Here is a 15,869-nt window from a genome sequence, read left to right on the forward strand (position 1 = left end):
GGCAACAGCTCTGGATGGGGAATTTCACCTCTCCAGGGCATTCCTGGAGTCCCAGCACAGCCAGGGTTGGCACAGGGGACATGTGTGACACAGCTACTCCCACTGAGAAATAAATTAAATTAAATTAAATTTTTAAATATATAATTTAAAAAAAGAATAATTTTTAAAATAGAATCATTTTAAGATAAAATAATTTGGAAAAAATAAAAGTGTAATAATTAGAAAATACTTTTAAAACAGAGTAGTTTAAAAATTAAATTATTTGAAAAAAACAATGCAAAAGTAAAATAATTTTTAAATTAAATAGTTTTAAAATTAAAAATATATTAATATTAGAATAATATAATTCTAAAAATTAAGTTTTGGGTTTTTTTAATTAAAACTTCCCCCCCTTGGTTTTATTTCCAGCCCAGAGCGTTCCCAAATTCCCTTAGGATAAAATAAATAAAATTATTTCCGCCTCTCAGAAAGAGAAACAACTCCAGAATTTTCACAGAGAGCACAAAAACAACACAAAGAAAGTGTCAGCACCTCGTTTATTCCCTGTTTGATTTATTCCCTGGTTACAGCCTTTGTCGTTCCCATTCCCATGGATTTCCTTTTGGGAATAGTCTGGAAGGGCCCGGGGGGGGAGTGGGAGGGGATTGATGTCAGATTTCACTTTCTGGGTCATTCCAAAGATATTTTGGGTTTATCCCTAAAGCAGCTCCAGGAACCATTTCTGGAAGGTTTTCCCTCTGTGTTGTTTTCCCCTGCACAAGGAAATATCAAATCCTCCCAAAATATTCAGCCAGCCTTCCTTCCTTCCTTCCTTCCTTCCTTCCTTCCTTCCTTCCTTCCTTCCTTCCTTCCTTCCTTCCTTCCTTCCGAAGTTGAGCCCAGCCCAGAGAGAAAAAGAAAACAGGAAAACCAAACTTGTCCAAGCAGAGGATCCCACTAATCCCAACCGATCCCAACTTTCCCTTTCTCCAGAATTTACTTCATTTTTCAGCCCCCTCTCCTTCCTGAAGGCCCAAGGCAGCTTTTCCTGCTCAGCCACTGCCCACCCCAGGCTGGCAGCAGTGAAACTCCACTTCCCAAATCCCCATCCATCCAACCTGATGGAGTTTTGCCCTGCCTGGGGAGGTGGCACCTCCATCTCACAGAGCAATTCCCCACCTTCTTTTCCCCAGCCCTTGTCCTCCTGGGGTGGTTCCATGCAGGAAAAGGCTCCTGGATGGGTGGGATGAGCAGGAGTGGTGGTGCCCCTGTCCCAGCTGTGTGTTCCAAGAGGCTGGAGCGTGTTCCAAGCCTCCTGGGGGCTGTGGGAGCACCTTTTCCTCTGGAACGTCCTCCCTCCACAGCCCCCAGACTCAGCCACACGTCCCAGGGGGACACCAGAGCCCCCCAAACCCCCAAAGTGTGGGGAGAGCTTCAGGACCTTCACCAATTCCCAGCCTCTCCCTGTGAAACAGCAGGAAAAGGAGGAGGAAAAGGCACTTCCCACTTCCCTGCCAGCTCCAAAGAGGCTTTGCAAGGACAGGGTGAAGGAAAAACCAGAGCCCAGGGAGGTGACAGGAAGGGAAGGAACAAGGGTGGGGTTCTGGGGATGCAGAGCTCCACAGCTCACCTGGCTGCTCCCACCACCAGTGTCACTGCCATATTCTCTGAAAAATCCTTTCACCAGGATTTCTTCTCCTGGGAAGCTGAGAAGCCTCAGAGAAAAATGTAAGTAATAATTATCTGATTGCTTCTCCTGTGCTTGGCTGCTTTGGAATGTGGTCTGGACATTGTTTACCAACTGGTCGTTGTTTGATTGGTTCTGTGTGAATTGTTTTTACTTAATGACCAATCACCATCAGCTGTGTTGGACTCTGAGGAGTCAGTCACGAGCTTTCATCATCATTCTTGTTAAGCCTTCAGTCTGTATCCTCTCTCTTTCTTTAGTATAGCTCTAGTATAGCATTCTTTAATATAATATAATTACATAAAATAATACATCAGCCTTCTGAGAACATGGAGTCAGATTCTCATCTCTCACCTCATCCTGGAGACCCTCACAAACTCAACACCACCAGGGATTTTATTTTTAAGCTTCCCTTATGGTCATTTTGGAGCTGACTAAAAAGGGACATTTCTGGATTTTACTGCTCTCAGGCTGGTGGCAGAGCCCAAAAAGAACCCTCAAAAGAGATGGGAAAATGGAGCATAGGGAGCTTTTCCTTTGTGTTATCCTGAGTGCTCAGGGGTGGTTCCTCCCAATTTCTGAGATGCTCCCAAGGCTGTTCTACCATGGAGAGCACCCCTCTTGTACCAGTATGAGACAGAAGTTACCCAAAGGAGGATCCCAAACCAGCCCGAAACCCCAGCTGTGAGGAAGGAGAAGGCGCCAGATCGAGCAGGGAATGGTTTTGTACATTCAGAGTTTATATTTGGAAAAAAAAAAAAAAAAGAAAAAAAAAAAAAGAGGAAGGAGAGGAAGAATTCGAGATTAAAAAAATAGAACTGATGGGAAGCGGTAGCGGTAGCGGAGCCTCCACCACTGCACAACACACGCACACGAGGACACACGAGGCTGGACAACACGGACCCCCAGGACGCAGCAGCCCGGGGAACGGGAAACTCTGCATGGCTTTGTGGGACCCCTCGGCTGGGAAACGAGCCGCTCCTCCGTGTCTGCCTTGGCACATCCCTGAGTCACACTCCTGCTCCTCGACGGCGGCGTCGAGGCGTCTAAATGTGGGCGTGGGGCAAAAAAGGGGAAATGGGGGGTGTCAGCAGTGGAAGAACCAGAATCAGAGATCTGTGGAATTGTTCAGGTTGGAAAAGGTATTTGAGATCAACAAATCCAACTGTCAACCCACATGTTGACAACTAGCCATGAGCCCAGGTGCCACATCCAAGTTTATGGAGCTCTTCCAGGGATGATGGCTCCACCCCTGCCCTGGGCAGCTGTGTCAGCCTTTCCATAAAGGAATCTTCCCCAGTATCCAACCTGAACCTTCCCTGGTCAACCTGAGGCTGTTCCCTCTCCTCCTGTCCCTGTTCCCTGGGAGCCAAGTTCATCACCGGCCATGTCCCCAGGTGCCACATCCAAGTTCTTGGAACTCTTCCAGGGATGATGACTCCACTCCTGCCTCCACAGTCAGCTGTATCAGGTGCTGGACAACCTTTCCATGAAGGAATCTTCCCCAGTATCCAACCTGAACTTTCCCTGGTCAACCTGTCCCTGTTCCCTGGGAGCAGATCCCAAATTCCCCTGGCTGCCCCCTCCTCTCAGGGAGTTGTGCAGAGCCACAAGGTTCTCCCTGAGCCCTTCTCTCCAGGCTAAGCCCCTTTCCCAGCTCCCTCAGGAGCTCTCCAGACCCTCCTCCTGCTGCTCCAGCCCTCCTCCAGCTCCACTCCTAGCTCTGGAGATGCTCCCAGCCCCTCAAAGCCTCTCAGGATGGAGGATCCCAGGATTCCAGGTGCAGCTCCCTCACTTCCCAGCAGAGAGGAGCTGGTAGCCATGGTCCTGCTGCTGGTGGCCATGGTCCTGCTGCCTGCTCCCAGGAGCATGCCCCTTGCCCAGCAGCACTGGCCAGAGCCCAGGGGTCCATGGGCCTGTGCTGTCCCCAGAGGGCCACGCCACAGCTGAGCCTTTACCTCCTTCCTCCCGGCTTCAGAGTGTCTCTGTGTTCATGGTCAGAGCCTTCCACACTGTGGTCTTGGACATCTCGTCCGAAATGTTGATCTCGGAAGGATCAGCCCTGAAAGGAATGTTCCAGATGGTTTTCCATGAGGATGGGTCTGATCCCACCAGGAGCATTGGCAGCAGCCAGAGGAACAGGAGGGCCTGGAAAACCGGAGCTCAGCTGGTGGGGATGGTTTGGCTGGATGAGGAATTTTGGGAATCAAGGCCTGGAGCTGCAGACCCACAGCTGGTGTTTCGTGTTTTCCCCTGTGACCTCTCAGGTGGGAGCACGAGGGTCTCCAGATCCCAGAAAGCCACTGGTGATGTAGTTTTGGGATAAAACAGGAATTATGCAGCCACTGTGTGGGGTCAGAGCTCTGCCATCACCTCTGAAATTGCCAGTAAATTGGGATTTTCCCACTAAGATGACTGGGGATAAATCTGCAAGTGGAGAAACCTGAGCCAGACACTTCCCACTGATCCTGCCAGGTATCCTTACCTGGAGGGTCTTTACCTGTCACTGCTGGGCTTTGGGGTGTCCACCCTGCTGGTCTTGCCCAGCTTCAGCTGAACAGAATTCGCAGCAGCTGCTTCCATCATTTTCTGGGACTCCTGAAAAGAGACGAGTCAAGTTCTCTCTCCTTGATCCAAGAGGGGAAAAATGAAATTCCAGTAAAAACCTGGCAGGCTCCCCTCTCCTCTGACCCACAGCACCTTTAGCAGCAGGTAAAGACCTTCCCCTGTGGGTGTGTTTGGGGTTAGTGACACTGCTGGGAGCAAACCCTCACAGAAATATAGTAATTATTTTTATTTTAAGGCTCATTTTAAAATTATAACCACGCCTCTGTTCCAGTGTGAAATTCTCTCAGAATTTAGGGAAAAAAGTTCAGAATGTGGGATCCAGGCTATGAGATCCGTTTGTCTCAGTTCTGATGTTCCCAACAGCTGCTGCCCAGAGGAGCTGTGGATTCCCCATCCCTTCCCCAGCCTGGCAGGGCCCAAGGCCAGGCTGGATGAGCCTGAAGCACCCTGGGATAAGTGGGAGATGTCCCTGCCCAGGGCAGGGGTGGCACTGGCTGGGCTTTAATGTCCATTGCCACCCAAGCCATTCCAGGCCCCACAACTCCATGATCTAAGGATGAGCTGTGACAGGAACAGGGAATCTCACAGCCCAGAGGAAATGCCACTGTCATATTTTCTGGAAAAATCCCCTTGCCCAGGATTCTTCTCCTGGGAAGCTGAGAAGCCTCAGAGAAAAAGGAAAACAATATTATCTCATTTGCTTATCCTGTGTTTTGCTGCTTTGGAATGTGGTTTGGTCATTGTTTACCAACAGGTGATGATTTCATTGGTTTCATGTGAATTGTTTTTACTCATTGGCCAATCACACCCAAGCTGTGTCGGGACTCTGGAAGGAGTCCTGAGATTTTCATTATTATCTTTTAGCCTTCTGTCTGTATCCTTTCTCTATTCTTTAGTGTAGCTTTAGTATAGCATTCTTTTATATAATATAGATCATAAAACAATAAATTAGCTTTCTAAGAACATGGAGTCAGATTCATTCATTCCTCCCGGTCACAGGAGACCATGAAAATACCACAAGGAGATTCCCAGCTCCTGGCATTACCTCCTCTTCTTTGGCTTCATTTTTGGCATCGTCCAACTTCTTCTTCTTGCTTTCTGGCATGAGGTCATCCAGGAAGCTGAGCTCCCGCTTGGAGAAGCAGAAATCCATCACTTTCCGGACAAAAACAAGAGCCAAAACCTTCAGGAAGGAAAAGGGAGATGGGTGAGGCCGGAGATGGTGCTTCCATCCCTCCAGAGCAGTGAGCACCGGGGGCAGTGAGGAGCACTGGGAGCACCAGGAACAGTGGGAATACTGGGAAAACTGGGAACACTGGGACACCGGGAATACTGGGAACACTGGGAACACTGGGAACACTGGGACACTGGGAACACCAGGGACACTGAGAATACTGGGATACTGGGAACAGTGGGAACACCAGGAACACTGGGAACATTGGGAGCACTGGGAACACTGGGAATAATGGGAATACTGGGAATAATGGGAATACCGGGAACACTGGGAACACTGGGAATAATGGGAATACTGGGAATAATGGAAATACTGGGAACACCAGGAACACTGGGAATACCAGGAATACTGGGAATACCGGGAACACTGGGAACACTGGGAATAATGGGAATAATGGGAATAATGGGAATACTGGGAACACCAGGAATACTGGGAACACTGGGACATTGGGAACACCGGGAACACTGGGAATACAGGAATACTGGGAACACCAGGGACACTGGGAACATTGGGAACACTGGGAATACTGGGAACACCAGGAACACTGGGATACTGGGAAGACCAGGATCATCAGGAACACTGGGATACTGGGAATACTGGGAACACTGGGAACATCAGGGACATTGGGAACACTGGGAGCACTGGGGACACTGGGAACACTGGGATACTGGGAATACTGGGAAGGCTGGGAACACTGGGAACACTGGGGATACTGGGAACACCGGGGATACTGAGAACACCAGGAACACTGGGAACACCAGGAACACCAGGGAACACTGGGGACAATGGAAACACTGGGAACACCGAGGATACTGGGAACACTGGGAACGCTGTCCCTCACCATCATGGGGAAGATGATGGCGGCGCGGGAAGCTTTGATGGCCCAGAGCAGCACGAGGCAGAGCAGCTGGATGAGGGTGAACAGGTGCACCTTGCGCAGGGGCACGTGGCGCAGGTAGATGAAGTCGGGCTGGTGCTTGGCGGGCATCCAGAACAGCTTCAGGCGGTCGAAGAACTGCAGGGAAAAGGGAGCACTTCTGTGGGAGTGTACTTCTTGTTGAGGGAGTGAGAAAACTGTCTTTTGTCTCTTGAAAAAGAAAGAAGCTGTTCCAGATTGCAAGGCAAGACGTATTCTGTCACCATTTCTATGGCAGTTGTCTTTTGTCAAGTGGGCAGTTTTTCCTTATCTCTTCCACAATCACTCCTCCCTCGGGAGGGAACACCTGCTGATAACAGCTATTGAATGTCCCTGCATGGCTGATAAGAACTACAGCATCCCACTGGGAGATGTGAGCCCAGAGGGAAGAGCCAAGCATTCCTACCTGGATATAATCTGAGATTTCAAATATTACTACCTGGATATAATCTGGAGATTCTGGAACACCAGCACAGCTTCTCCACTGGATTTCCCAGAGAAGCAGCAGCTGCCTCTTCCACTGGATCTTTGGAGGAAGAATCCACCCTTTCCTACAGATCCCCCTTGCTCCAACAGAACCACCCCTGACACTGCAGGAGGGCTGCAGCCACAATTCCAATGGGACTGATACCAACAGCCTGACCCACAGGGTGTCAGGTTGGGTTCTGACTCTGTCAGTGTTGTTTTGGTTTCCTGCATTGTTCATTTTATCCTTTTATTTTCTTCCCTATTAAAGAACTGTTATTTCCTGCTCCCATATTTTTTGCCCGAGAGCCCCTTAATTTAAATTTTATAGCAATTCAGAGTGGTGGGGAGGGTTTACATTCTCCATTTCAGGAGAGGCTCCTGCCTTCCTTAGCAGGCACCTGTCTTTCCAAACCAAGACAGAAGCTTAGAAATTTCTCTCTTTAATTAAGTTAAAAGACACTTCATAAGACTTAAGAGATTTCACTTCAAACTTAAGGATAGCTAATTAGACAAGAGCTAAAAAGTCTCACCTAAACAATTAACTAGAAAAAGACGTGAACAAAGAATCTAACTGCTTTCTTAAAGTGCTTTTACTAAGAGCAAGAACATCTAACTCTTAGCTCAGTTTTTCTGTTTGTTATTTTGCCTTTTATTAAACTTTTTTTGTTTCCAACACTCCAACAGAAGCCATCCTGCTGATTTTTATGCCTCCAAAAGTAGCTAAGCTATCTTAAGTATGTTATAAGCCCCCTAGAGCACATTAGACCTCGCTCAAAGAAGTTATTCTAACACACTGCCACAGCTCCTGCAGTGAGATGTGGAGATTTTGGGAGCAAGGAGAGATCCAGGATCCCCTTCTGTTCCTCCTGGGACCAGCACCTGCTTTCCCTTCACTCTGTCCAAAATCCACCTGGCCTTGCCCACCAAATTCCGAATGATTCCAGGGTTTTCTCTGGTCAGCATCTCTTGGCTCAGGGAATCCCCCAGCGAGGATTCCCACCAGTAGAATTTCCTTCCCTTCACATGAATTCCGCCAATTCCCATCACCAAACACCAACCTGTCCTAAAGCCTGAAACGGAGAGTGCTGAACTGCCCCTCCCAGTGCTGAACTGCCCCTCCCAGTGCTGAACTGCCCCTCCCAGTGCTGAACTGGGCTCTCCCAGTGCTGAATTGGGCCCTCCCAGTGCTGAACTGGGTCCTCCCAGTGCTGAACTGCCCCTCCCAGTGCTGAACTGCCCCTCCCAGTGCTGAACTGGGCCCTCTCAGTGCTGAACTGCCCCTCCCAGTGCTGAACTGGGCCCTCTCAGTGCTGAACTGCCCCTCCCAGTGCTGAACTGGGCCCTCCCAGTGCTGAACTGCCCCTCCCAGTGCTGAACTGGATCCTCCCAGTGCTGAACTGCCCCTCCCAGTGCTGAACTGGGCTCTCCCAGTACTGAACTGGATCCTGCCAGTGCCGAACTGGATCCTCCCAGTACTGAACTGGGCCCTCCCAGTGCCAAACTGGATCCTCCCAGTGCTGAACTGGATCCTCCCAGTGCTGAACTGGGCTCTCCCAGTGCTGAACTGGATCCTCCCAGTGCTGAACTGGGCTCTCCCAGTGATGAACTGGATCCTCCCAGTACTGAACTGGGGTTCTCCCAGTGCTGAACTGGCCTTCCCAGTGCTGAACTGGCCCTCCCAGCCCTAAAAACTTCCTGAGCCCGCACCCATCAGTCCCTAACAAAAACCATTTGAATTTCCTGCTCTCAGAGACATTTTTCCCATCCCAAGGCCTTCAGGAAGGGAAATTCCCTGGAGCAGCCGTACCTGGATTCCTCGGAGTGACGAGACCCCCATGTACAGAAAGACCCCATAAAGGACTGGCATCGGGATAAACTGGGGAAAAAATTGCAACAATTAATGGCTTTCAACTTCATTTGCAGCATTGCCGCTCTCTCCCACCACTCCTTTCTCAGGTGCTGCCTGAAGATTCCCAACTTTCCCCTGCTGGATTTTATCCAGCACAGATTTTGTTCTCTGTGTCAGGCTGATCTTTTGATTCATTCCATCAGAATAATTCTCTTTTCCAGAGAGGCTGGGAGACAAAGAGGAGATTTCATCCATCAGTGTGGAGAGCTTTGTGGATAATTGGCTAGCTGAGAAAGGCCACTTCGATGTGATACCGTTGGATAAGGATAGGGGAAACAAGCTGGGGATTAAGTAACCAGTGTCCAATCACTGACAGAGGTCATGGTGACCTTCGCTGAAACAGGAAGATGGGGGAGAAAATCGCTTGCCAGAAAATGAAGATAGCCTAGGTAGAGTAGCTATAAGAATGTAAACATAGAAACAAAATAATCATTAGAGCATAGAAGTAGGTGTGGTTGATCCAAGTGTGCTTTAACCAATAATGAGCTCAGCTTTTGCAATATGTATAAGCTTCATTAACACCAATATAAATATGTGTGAGCTATCAATAAACTTTGGGATTTGCTGTTCACGCATATTGTGTGCTGCATTTCTCCCGCCGTTCACGACACATCAGGACCACATTTCATATATCTGAGACCTCCTGTGGGGGTAAAGAATGATCTCGAAAAACTCTTGTGGGAATGCATGGAAGTGACATCTCCTTTGAACCTGGAGATGGAAATGGGTCTGGTTTGAACCTGGAGGTGGGATTGTGTCTCCTCTGAGCCTGGAGGTGGGAATGGGTCTCCTTTGAGCCTGGAGGTGGGAATGGGTCTGCTTTGAGCCTGGGTTGTGTCTCCTTTGAGCCTGGAGCTGGGATTGTTTGGTGAGAACAGGCAGGGAAGCCTGTGGGGGGAACTCTGAGGGTTCAGCTCCTGGGAATGGCTCTCCCAAGGCTCTTGGGGGAGTGAATTGCAGCCAATAAAATCCTGCTTGTCTGAAAGTGCTAAATTCTAACCCAAAGCGAGGGTGGATATGTTGAGTTTGCGTGGCCATGTCTGGGGAGCAGGGATGGCCTCTGTGAGAGGCTGCTGGAAGTTTCTTCCATGTCTGGCAGAGCCAGCTCCAGCCGGCTCCAGGATGGAGCAGTTTGGGGAGAGCTGTCTGCCATGGGAATGGACTCGGGTTGGAGGAGATCCTGGAGAAGTTCCTGGAGGACTGTGTCCCCTGGGAGGGACCAGTGAGGAAGGGCTTTGGCTCCTCACAACGTGGGATGGCCTGACTGAAACCCCCATTTCTGCCTGCCAGCCTGGGGCGGGCAGTGGCCGAGCAGGAAAAGCTGCCTTGAGCCCTCAGGAAGGAGAGGAGGCTGAAAAATGAAATAAATTCTGGAGAAAGGGAAAGTTGGGATCAGTGGGATCCTGTGCTTGGACAAGTTTGGTGTTCCTGTTTTCTTTTCTCTGGGAGCAGAGAGACAGAGCTGGGTTCAACTTAAGGGAAGGGAAGGGAAGGGAAGGGAAGGGAAGGGAAGGGAAGGGAAGGGAAGGGAAGGGAAGGGAAGGGAAGGGAAGGGAAGGGAAGGGAAGGGAAGGGAAGGGAAGGGAAGGGAAGGGAAGGGAAGGGAAGGGAAGGGAAGGGAAGGGAAGGGAAGGGAAGGGAAGGGAAGGGAAGGGAAGGGAAGGGAAGGGAAGGGAGTTTTTAAGGTTTGGTTTTAATTCTCATGATGCTGTGATTTTGTTAGTAATAAATTCAATTAATATCCCTAATTCCAGCCTGTTTTCCCATGATAATGATTGATGAGGGATCTGTCACTGTCCTTATCTCAAGCCATGAACCTTTGGTCTATTTTCTCTCCAGTCCAGCTGGGAAGGGCAGGGATGGTCCAGCTTTGGGATCCAGCCAGGGTCCCTCTCACTACAGAGGGTGTGGAGGACAATCTCAAATTAAGGGATTTGTCCTGTTTACTTGTCTTGAGCACCCCAAGCTGGGTCTGAAGGGCTGGGAAGTCACCAAGGCTGGCTCCCATCCTGCCCTTGGCATCACCTCCTGAGGGAGCGAGGCCCTAATTTCACATCCCCTCCCAAACTCCTGTGGGTCACCAGGGGGTTTCCATCCCACTCTCACCTTGAGCACGGAGGTGAAGAAAACGGAGCAGCCCATGAGCACAAAGATCATCAGGCCAGTGACCCTCTGCTCCCGGATCCCCAGGAACTTGGGCTGCTCGCCCGGCGCGGAGCAGTCGGACTCCACCTTGAGGCTGTTGACGTGGGTGATGGACAGGACGGTGGCGGCCACGAACCAGGGCAGCCCCATCACCGAGCACACCCCCAGCATCACGGCCACCATGAACAGGTCCAGGTGGTACCCACAGCCTTTCTGGGGAGCAAAAGTGGAACAGGAGCACTCCTCAGGAACCAGGACAACACCACAGGTGGGGCTCAAACCCTGCCCAAGCACAAGTCAACTGGAAAATTTATATAAGGTTTGAAATAAGAACTGGAACCAAACGTGGATTTGATGTCTTGCACGAAAATCCAGAAGAATCAGACAAAGTGGGTCTGGAGGGTTTGTACCATCTCTGCTTCTCAGAAATAATTTTAAAATTTACTATTTTTTTCATTCCTAAAGAAATTCCCACCACTTGCAGGTAGGACATGGCTCTGAGTGATCCCTGGAGCTCATTGAGGGAGCTCATTCCCCAGCTGCCACTGACATTTAAAAAAACACCACCCTTCTACACCCCAGTATTCACTTGCTGCTCCCAAAAGTTGCCATCCCCTCCCTGTGTCCAGGAGAGCTCCTGCCACACAGCCTGGGGTTATCCCAAACCTTCCCAAAGCCTCTGGGACAGGAGCTTGTCCCAGCCCTGCAGAGCGGGGTGGGGAGGGGGTGACCCCCTGCAGCCCCTCACCTTGAGCCTGTGCTCCTTCCTGTTGACGATGACGGCCGTGATCTGCTGGTCCATGAAGATGAGGATGGTGCAGAGCAGGGCCGGGATGAGCGCGGCCAACACCGTCCACCACGGGTTGGGCCCAATGGGGTTGATGAGCCACCCACGGTCATCCCTGGTGGGCTGCAACACAGGGCGGGATCAGCTCCCAGCCCAAACCCTTCCCTGGTCTCTGTTCTCCTCCATGCCTGTGTCCAAGCATTTCCCATTTCCCTTCATGTCACCCTCTCCCAGGGGGCTTCAGAGTACCAGTGTCATCCGTCCCAGAGTCCCCTCTCCCCTGGATTTGGGGCTGTCTTCCCAAAAGACAGGAAGGAATTGATGACTTGGATGTCGAGGAGGAGACACTCACACCAGCAGCAGCTCCTCCAGCCCAGCCCTGCCCTGCTGGAGATGGTTCTCCTGTCCAGTGTCTGGTTTTGGGGCTGTACCCTGATTTCCAGGGGGGATCGGTGCTCTTGGATGTCACAGAGGAGATGGTTCCACCACCAGCATCTCCTCCAGCCCTGCTCTGACATCGCCTGGTGGCACCTGAGGTACCAAAAGCCCTCTCCACCAATCCCCAACCCCGTTACCTTGAACACGTGGGGGACGTGGAGCTTGGGGGACGGGATCCCGATCCCGAGGTCAATGAGCACCATGATGACAATGGTGAGGAACACAGCAAAGTCACTCACTGTGGATCGGACCTGGGGTGAGAAATCGGGGCTGAGAGGGGCCAGGACACGAGGTGGGAAACCTGGGGACACCCACAGAGTTGGGACTGGTTAATCCCTAAAATCCCTCCATTCCAAGGACATGCAGCCAATTCCCTTGGGTGGATGTTGCTGCCATGTTGGAGATCTGGGGATCTGGTGTGGGACAGTAGAAAGAGTTTAATTAGGGGGAAAATTCAAATTTTAATTCAGACATTAGCAAAAATACCAAAAATGAGGAAAGGTGCCACGCTTCTGGGTAAAATGGGAATAAGGCACTGAGGCATCATTCATTCCTGTTTTTCCATGGCAACTCCTCATTCGAATGCCACTTCAGAAAATGATGCTCAGAAGGGGAAGAGAAAGAAATAACTTTGGAAGAGCTGATTTCCCACTGCCTGAGCCAAAAAACATCACTCTGGAACAGGTTGTGAGGCAGGTGGGGAATGGCACAACCTCCCTGCACTCATGGAAACAAGGGAGGGACATCCAAGGTGAGCATTTCCCTGCCTGTGACTGAGCGGTGGCCAATCCTTCAGTGCTCCAGGAATGGCATTTTGGGAAAGGAGCATGGAATCTGTCCCGGGCCACCACCTTCTACCTACTCTGGTTGGGAAGTAACGGCTGGTTTTAAACTTCTTCAACAAACTCGACAGGACAAAGGTGGAGAAGAAGAGGATGCAGCACCAGAAGAGGACGTTGGGCGCGTAGGGGCCGTTGTGTCCACAGGCAGGTCCGTGGAACTCCCCATGCAAGGAGCGACATTCCTGGGGAAACAGAGCATCAGGACACAGAGGAAAACCGGGATAACGAGGGGGGTTGAGGGTCTCAGTGCAAGATCTGTGACCCTGCAGCTGCCATAGAAGTTATTAATATGAATATATCAATATATTATAAATATATCTGTATATTATAAATATGTAAATATTCATATAAAATAAATATACTCATATGAATATAAATATTATTATATTAGAATATAATAATATAAATGTGACTATTTTATATACAAATATAAATATTTATATATAAAAATAGAAATATATAGATATATTATTATATTATAATATTATAATATGAATATGTGGCTAATTTATATAGAAATAGAAATATTTTGATATTTATATAATGCAAATATGGGCAGCAACATCTGAACAAGTGACACACAGAGCTGGAATTACACAGAGGGGAGCAGAGGCAGGATGTGATGGGACACCACAGACCCATGGCACATCCTCTGCTCCACCATGGCTGAGGAAAACACTGCGGGGGAAGGAAAAGCTGGAAATTTGTGGATAAAGAGGGACCAGGGAAGGAGGACTGGGACAACCATGGGATAGAAAAAGAGACAAATTGTCCCTTTGCAGTTGGGGCTCTCAGGACAAGGCCAAAATGGGCTGGAGATGTCCCAAAGAGTTCCCGTCCCACACCTGGGCTCTGCTTCCAGGGACAATCCCTGTGGGGCTGCTCAGACATGAAAATTTATGCAAGACCCTACAGACAGCAGGGCCTGGAGCCATTAGGGACCAATTAAGGGAACCAATGACTGCCTTCAGGCAGGAACTTCAGTCCTTCAAATGCTCCAGGAATCAAAGCACTCCCTAAACCTCCAGGTCCCACAGCCCGGCTGAAGGGGACAGTTCTTGTCCCTGAGGTTGGGGACAAAGTGAGCTGGATCAGGTGAGCTGGATCAGGTGGGCTGAGCAACGTGGGCTGGACCAGGGGAGCTGGACCAGGGGAGCTGGATCAGGTGGGCTGGACCAGGGGAGCTGGACCAGGTAGGCTGTTTCAGGTGGGCTGGGCACCCCTGGACTCTCCTTCCCAGGACCAAGCAGGATAAAAGTACTCATGAGATTTAAGCAGGGACTTCTCAGAGCACTTTGAAGCCCAAAGTCACCTGAAGAAGGTGGCTTTGGCACCTGGCCTCCCTGAGGAAGTGGTGGCCCAGGGCACTTACGGTCACTGTGAGGTTTCCCCAGGTGATTCCCGACACGTTGACCCCGCTGCTCCTCCAGATCCGCAGGGTCTCGTTGCTGGGATGAGCTGGGGGCTCACACTTACAGCTGGAGGGGAAACCAGGACAGGGCTGAGGGAACAGCACCAGGATGAGCCCAGAGGAACCTGCTGGGGGGAGGAGGAGAACACCCACTAATAGATGGTGAGGAGGTCCAGCTTGCTATGCATGTGCACGGGGAAGGTCTCCCGCAGGTGGCTCAGCTTCTCCAGGGCCTCGTAGATGAAGATGATGCAGATGAGGGAGGCGAAGGCCTCCTCGGTGAAGCGGGTGATGTAGCACACCAGGCAGCTGGCGTCCGTGGCCACCAGCACCACGCAGAAGAACGCGGTCCAGAGCCCGATGCACGTCCGCAGGGACAGGTAGGAGAGCGTGTATTCCCTGGAAAAGCACAAAATCTCCTGGGGGAGAGGCCAGCACAGGCCTCGGAGCCGAGCCTTCCTCCAGAGAAAATTAGGAGCAATGGGGGAGGGTGTGGAGGTTGCAGGTGGTAATTGGGGTTTCCATGTCCTTGAGGTGGCAGGGTGTGGGTGGAGAAGCCAAGTGTTTAATTAGCATTAATTAATGTTGTCTTAATGCCTTGAAGGCTGATTGAGGTTGTGTCCCCCAGAGCCCCGACACCAAAACCAGCTGGGTTCGCCCCAGTCACCCACAGTCAGCCTAGGGGTGAATGAGAAGTTTAATTCTGGTGAGGGAGCTTCATCCCACACCAAAGTCACCAAGATGAAAGGACTGTCATAGAAAAGAACTATTTCCCAGGAAAAGCTCCTCCTTGTTCAATAAAATCACCAAAATGCAAAGTATTCCAATTTTAAACTCCATGGATATTTGGGCAAAATCTATTTCTTCTTCCAGCAAAAACCAGGTTTAAAAGTTTTGTACTCGGTGGTAAACAAACCCTCCCTCATTCCCAAACCACAGTGACTTGTCTCACCTTTCATGGGCATCCATCCACAGCCTCTGGTTCCTCCTCCTCCTCCTCCCACTGCTTCATTACAACCCTAAAATCCCAAAATGACCCCAAGCCAAAAACCCCAAATGACCCCCAAGCCCAAGGACTCTCACCCTTCCTGTGCAACAGCAGCAGCAGGAGACCTCTGTGACCCAGCAAACAACTTAAATCTGACAGTTCCCACAAGAAAATGAGAAGAAAAACATCTTCTCCCTGCCCAAAAAAATAAAAAAATCTATTCCCCAGAAGAATAGACTCCAAACATCTCACTTGCAGAATTTGTAGAGAATCTTCTCAAAGACCAGGACGGGTCCAGTGCTGCCGAGGATGGTGAGGGGTTGGCCAGCAAAGAGAGAATAAACCACGCCCGTCATGGACGCTCCCAGCAGTGACTCCATGGCACTCTGGCAGGGAAGAGAGGGAGCAGGGAGTAAATCAATCATTAGGGATAAAAACCCCCCAAAAAACCCAAAGGAAGTTCACAGCAGGGAAGAGATTTCCAAGGTTACGGAGCG

General features: G+C 50.2%; 1 protein-coding gene across 1 annotated transcript in view; it reads right to left on the reverse strand.

The window, feature by feature from the left end:
* Window positions 1–517: 517 nt before the first annotated feature.
* SLC4A8 (solute carrier family 4 member 8) overlaps window positions 518–15,869 on the reverse strand; it is a 30,993-nt gene continuing 15,641 nt past the window's right edge. Inside the window, exons 13-25 of the mRNA XM_071455988.1 lie at window positions 15,625–15,758; window positions 14,538–14,783; window positions 14,346–14,451; window positions 12,994–13,155; window positions 12,269–12,382; window positions 11,655–11,816; window positions 10,868–11,119; window positions 8,660–8,728; window positions 6,310–6,483; window positions 5,280–5,417; window positions 4,167–4,264; window positions 3,625–3,728; window positions 518–2,712 (exon numbers count right to left, since the gene is read on the reverse strand). Of these exons, the coding sequence (XP_071312089.1) occupies window positions 3,641–3,728; window positions 4,167–4,264; window positions 5,280–5,417; window positions 6,310–6,483; window positions 8,660–8,728; window positions 10,868–11,119; window positions 11,655–11,816; window positions 12,269–12,382; window positions 12,994–13,155; window positions 14,346–14,451; window positions 14,538–14,783; window positions 15,625–15,758 (1,743 nt within the window). The 3' untranslated portion in view covers window positions 518–2,712; window positions 3,625–3,640. The remainder of the gene's footprint in view (window positions 2,713–3,624; window positions 3,729–4,166; window positions 4,265–5,279; window positions 5,418–6,309; window positions 6,484–8,659; window positions 8,729–10,867; window positions 11,120–11,654; window positions 11,817–12,268; window positions 12,383–12,993; window positions 13,156–14,345; window positions 14,452–14,537; window positions 14,784–15,624; window positions 15,759–15,869) is intronic.

The sequence above is a fragment of the Agelaius tricolor genome, unplaced genomic scaffold (assembly GCF_023055355.1).
Source record: "Agelaius tricolor isolate 1412-34295 unplaced genomic scaffold, bAgeTri1.0.p SCAF_55, whole genome shotgun sequence".
NCBI lineage: Eukaryota > Metazoa > Chordata > Aves > Passeriformes > Icteridae > Agelaius > Agelaius tricolor.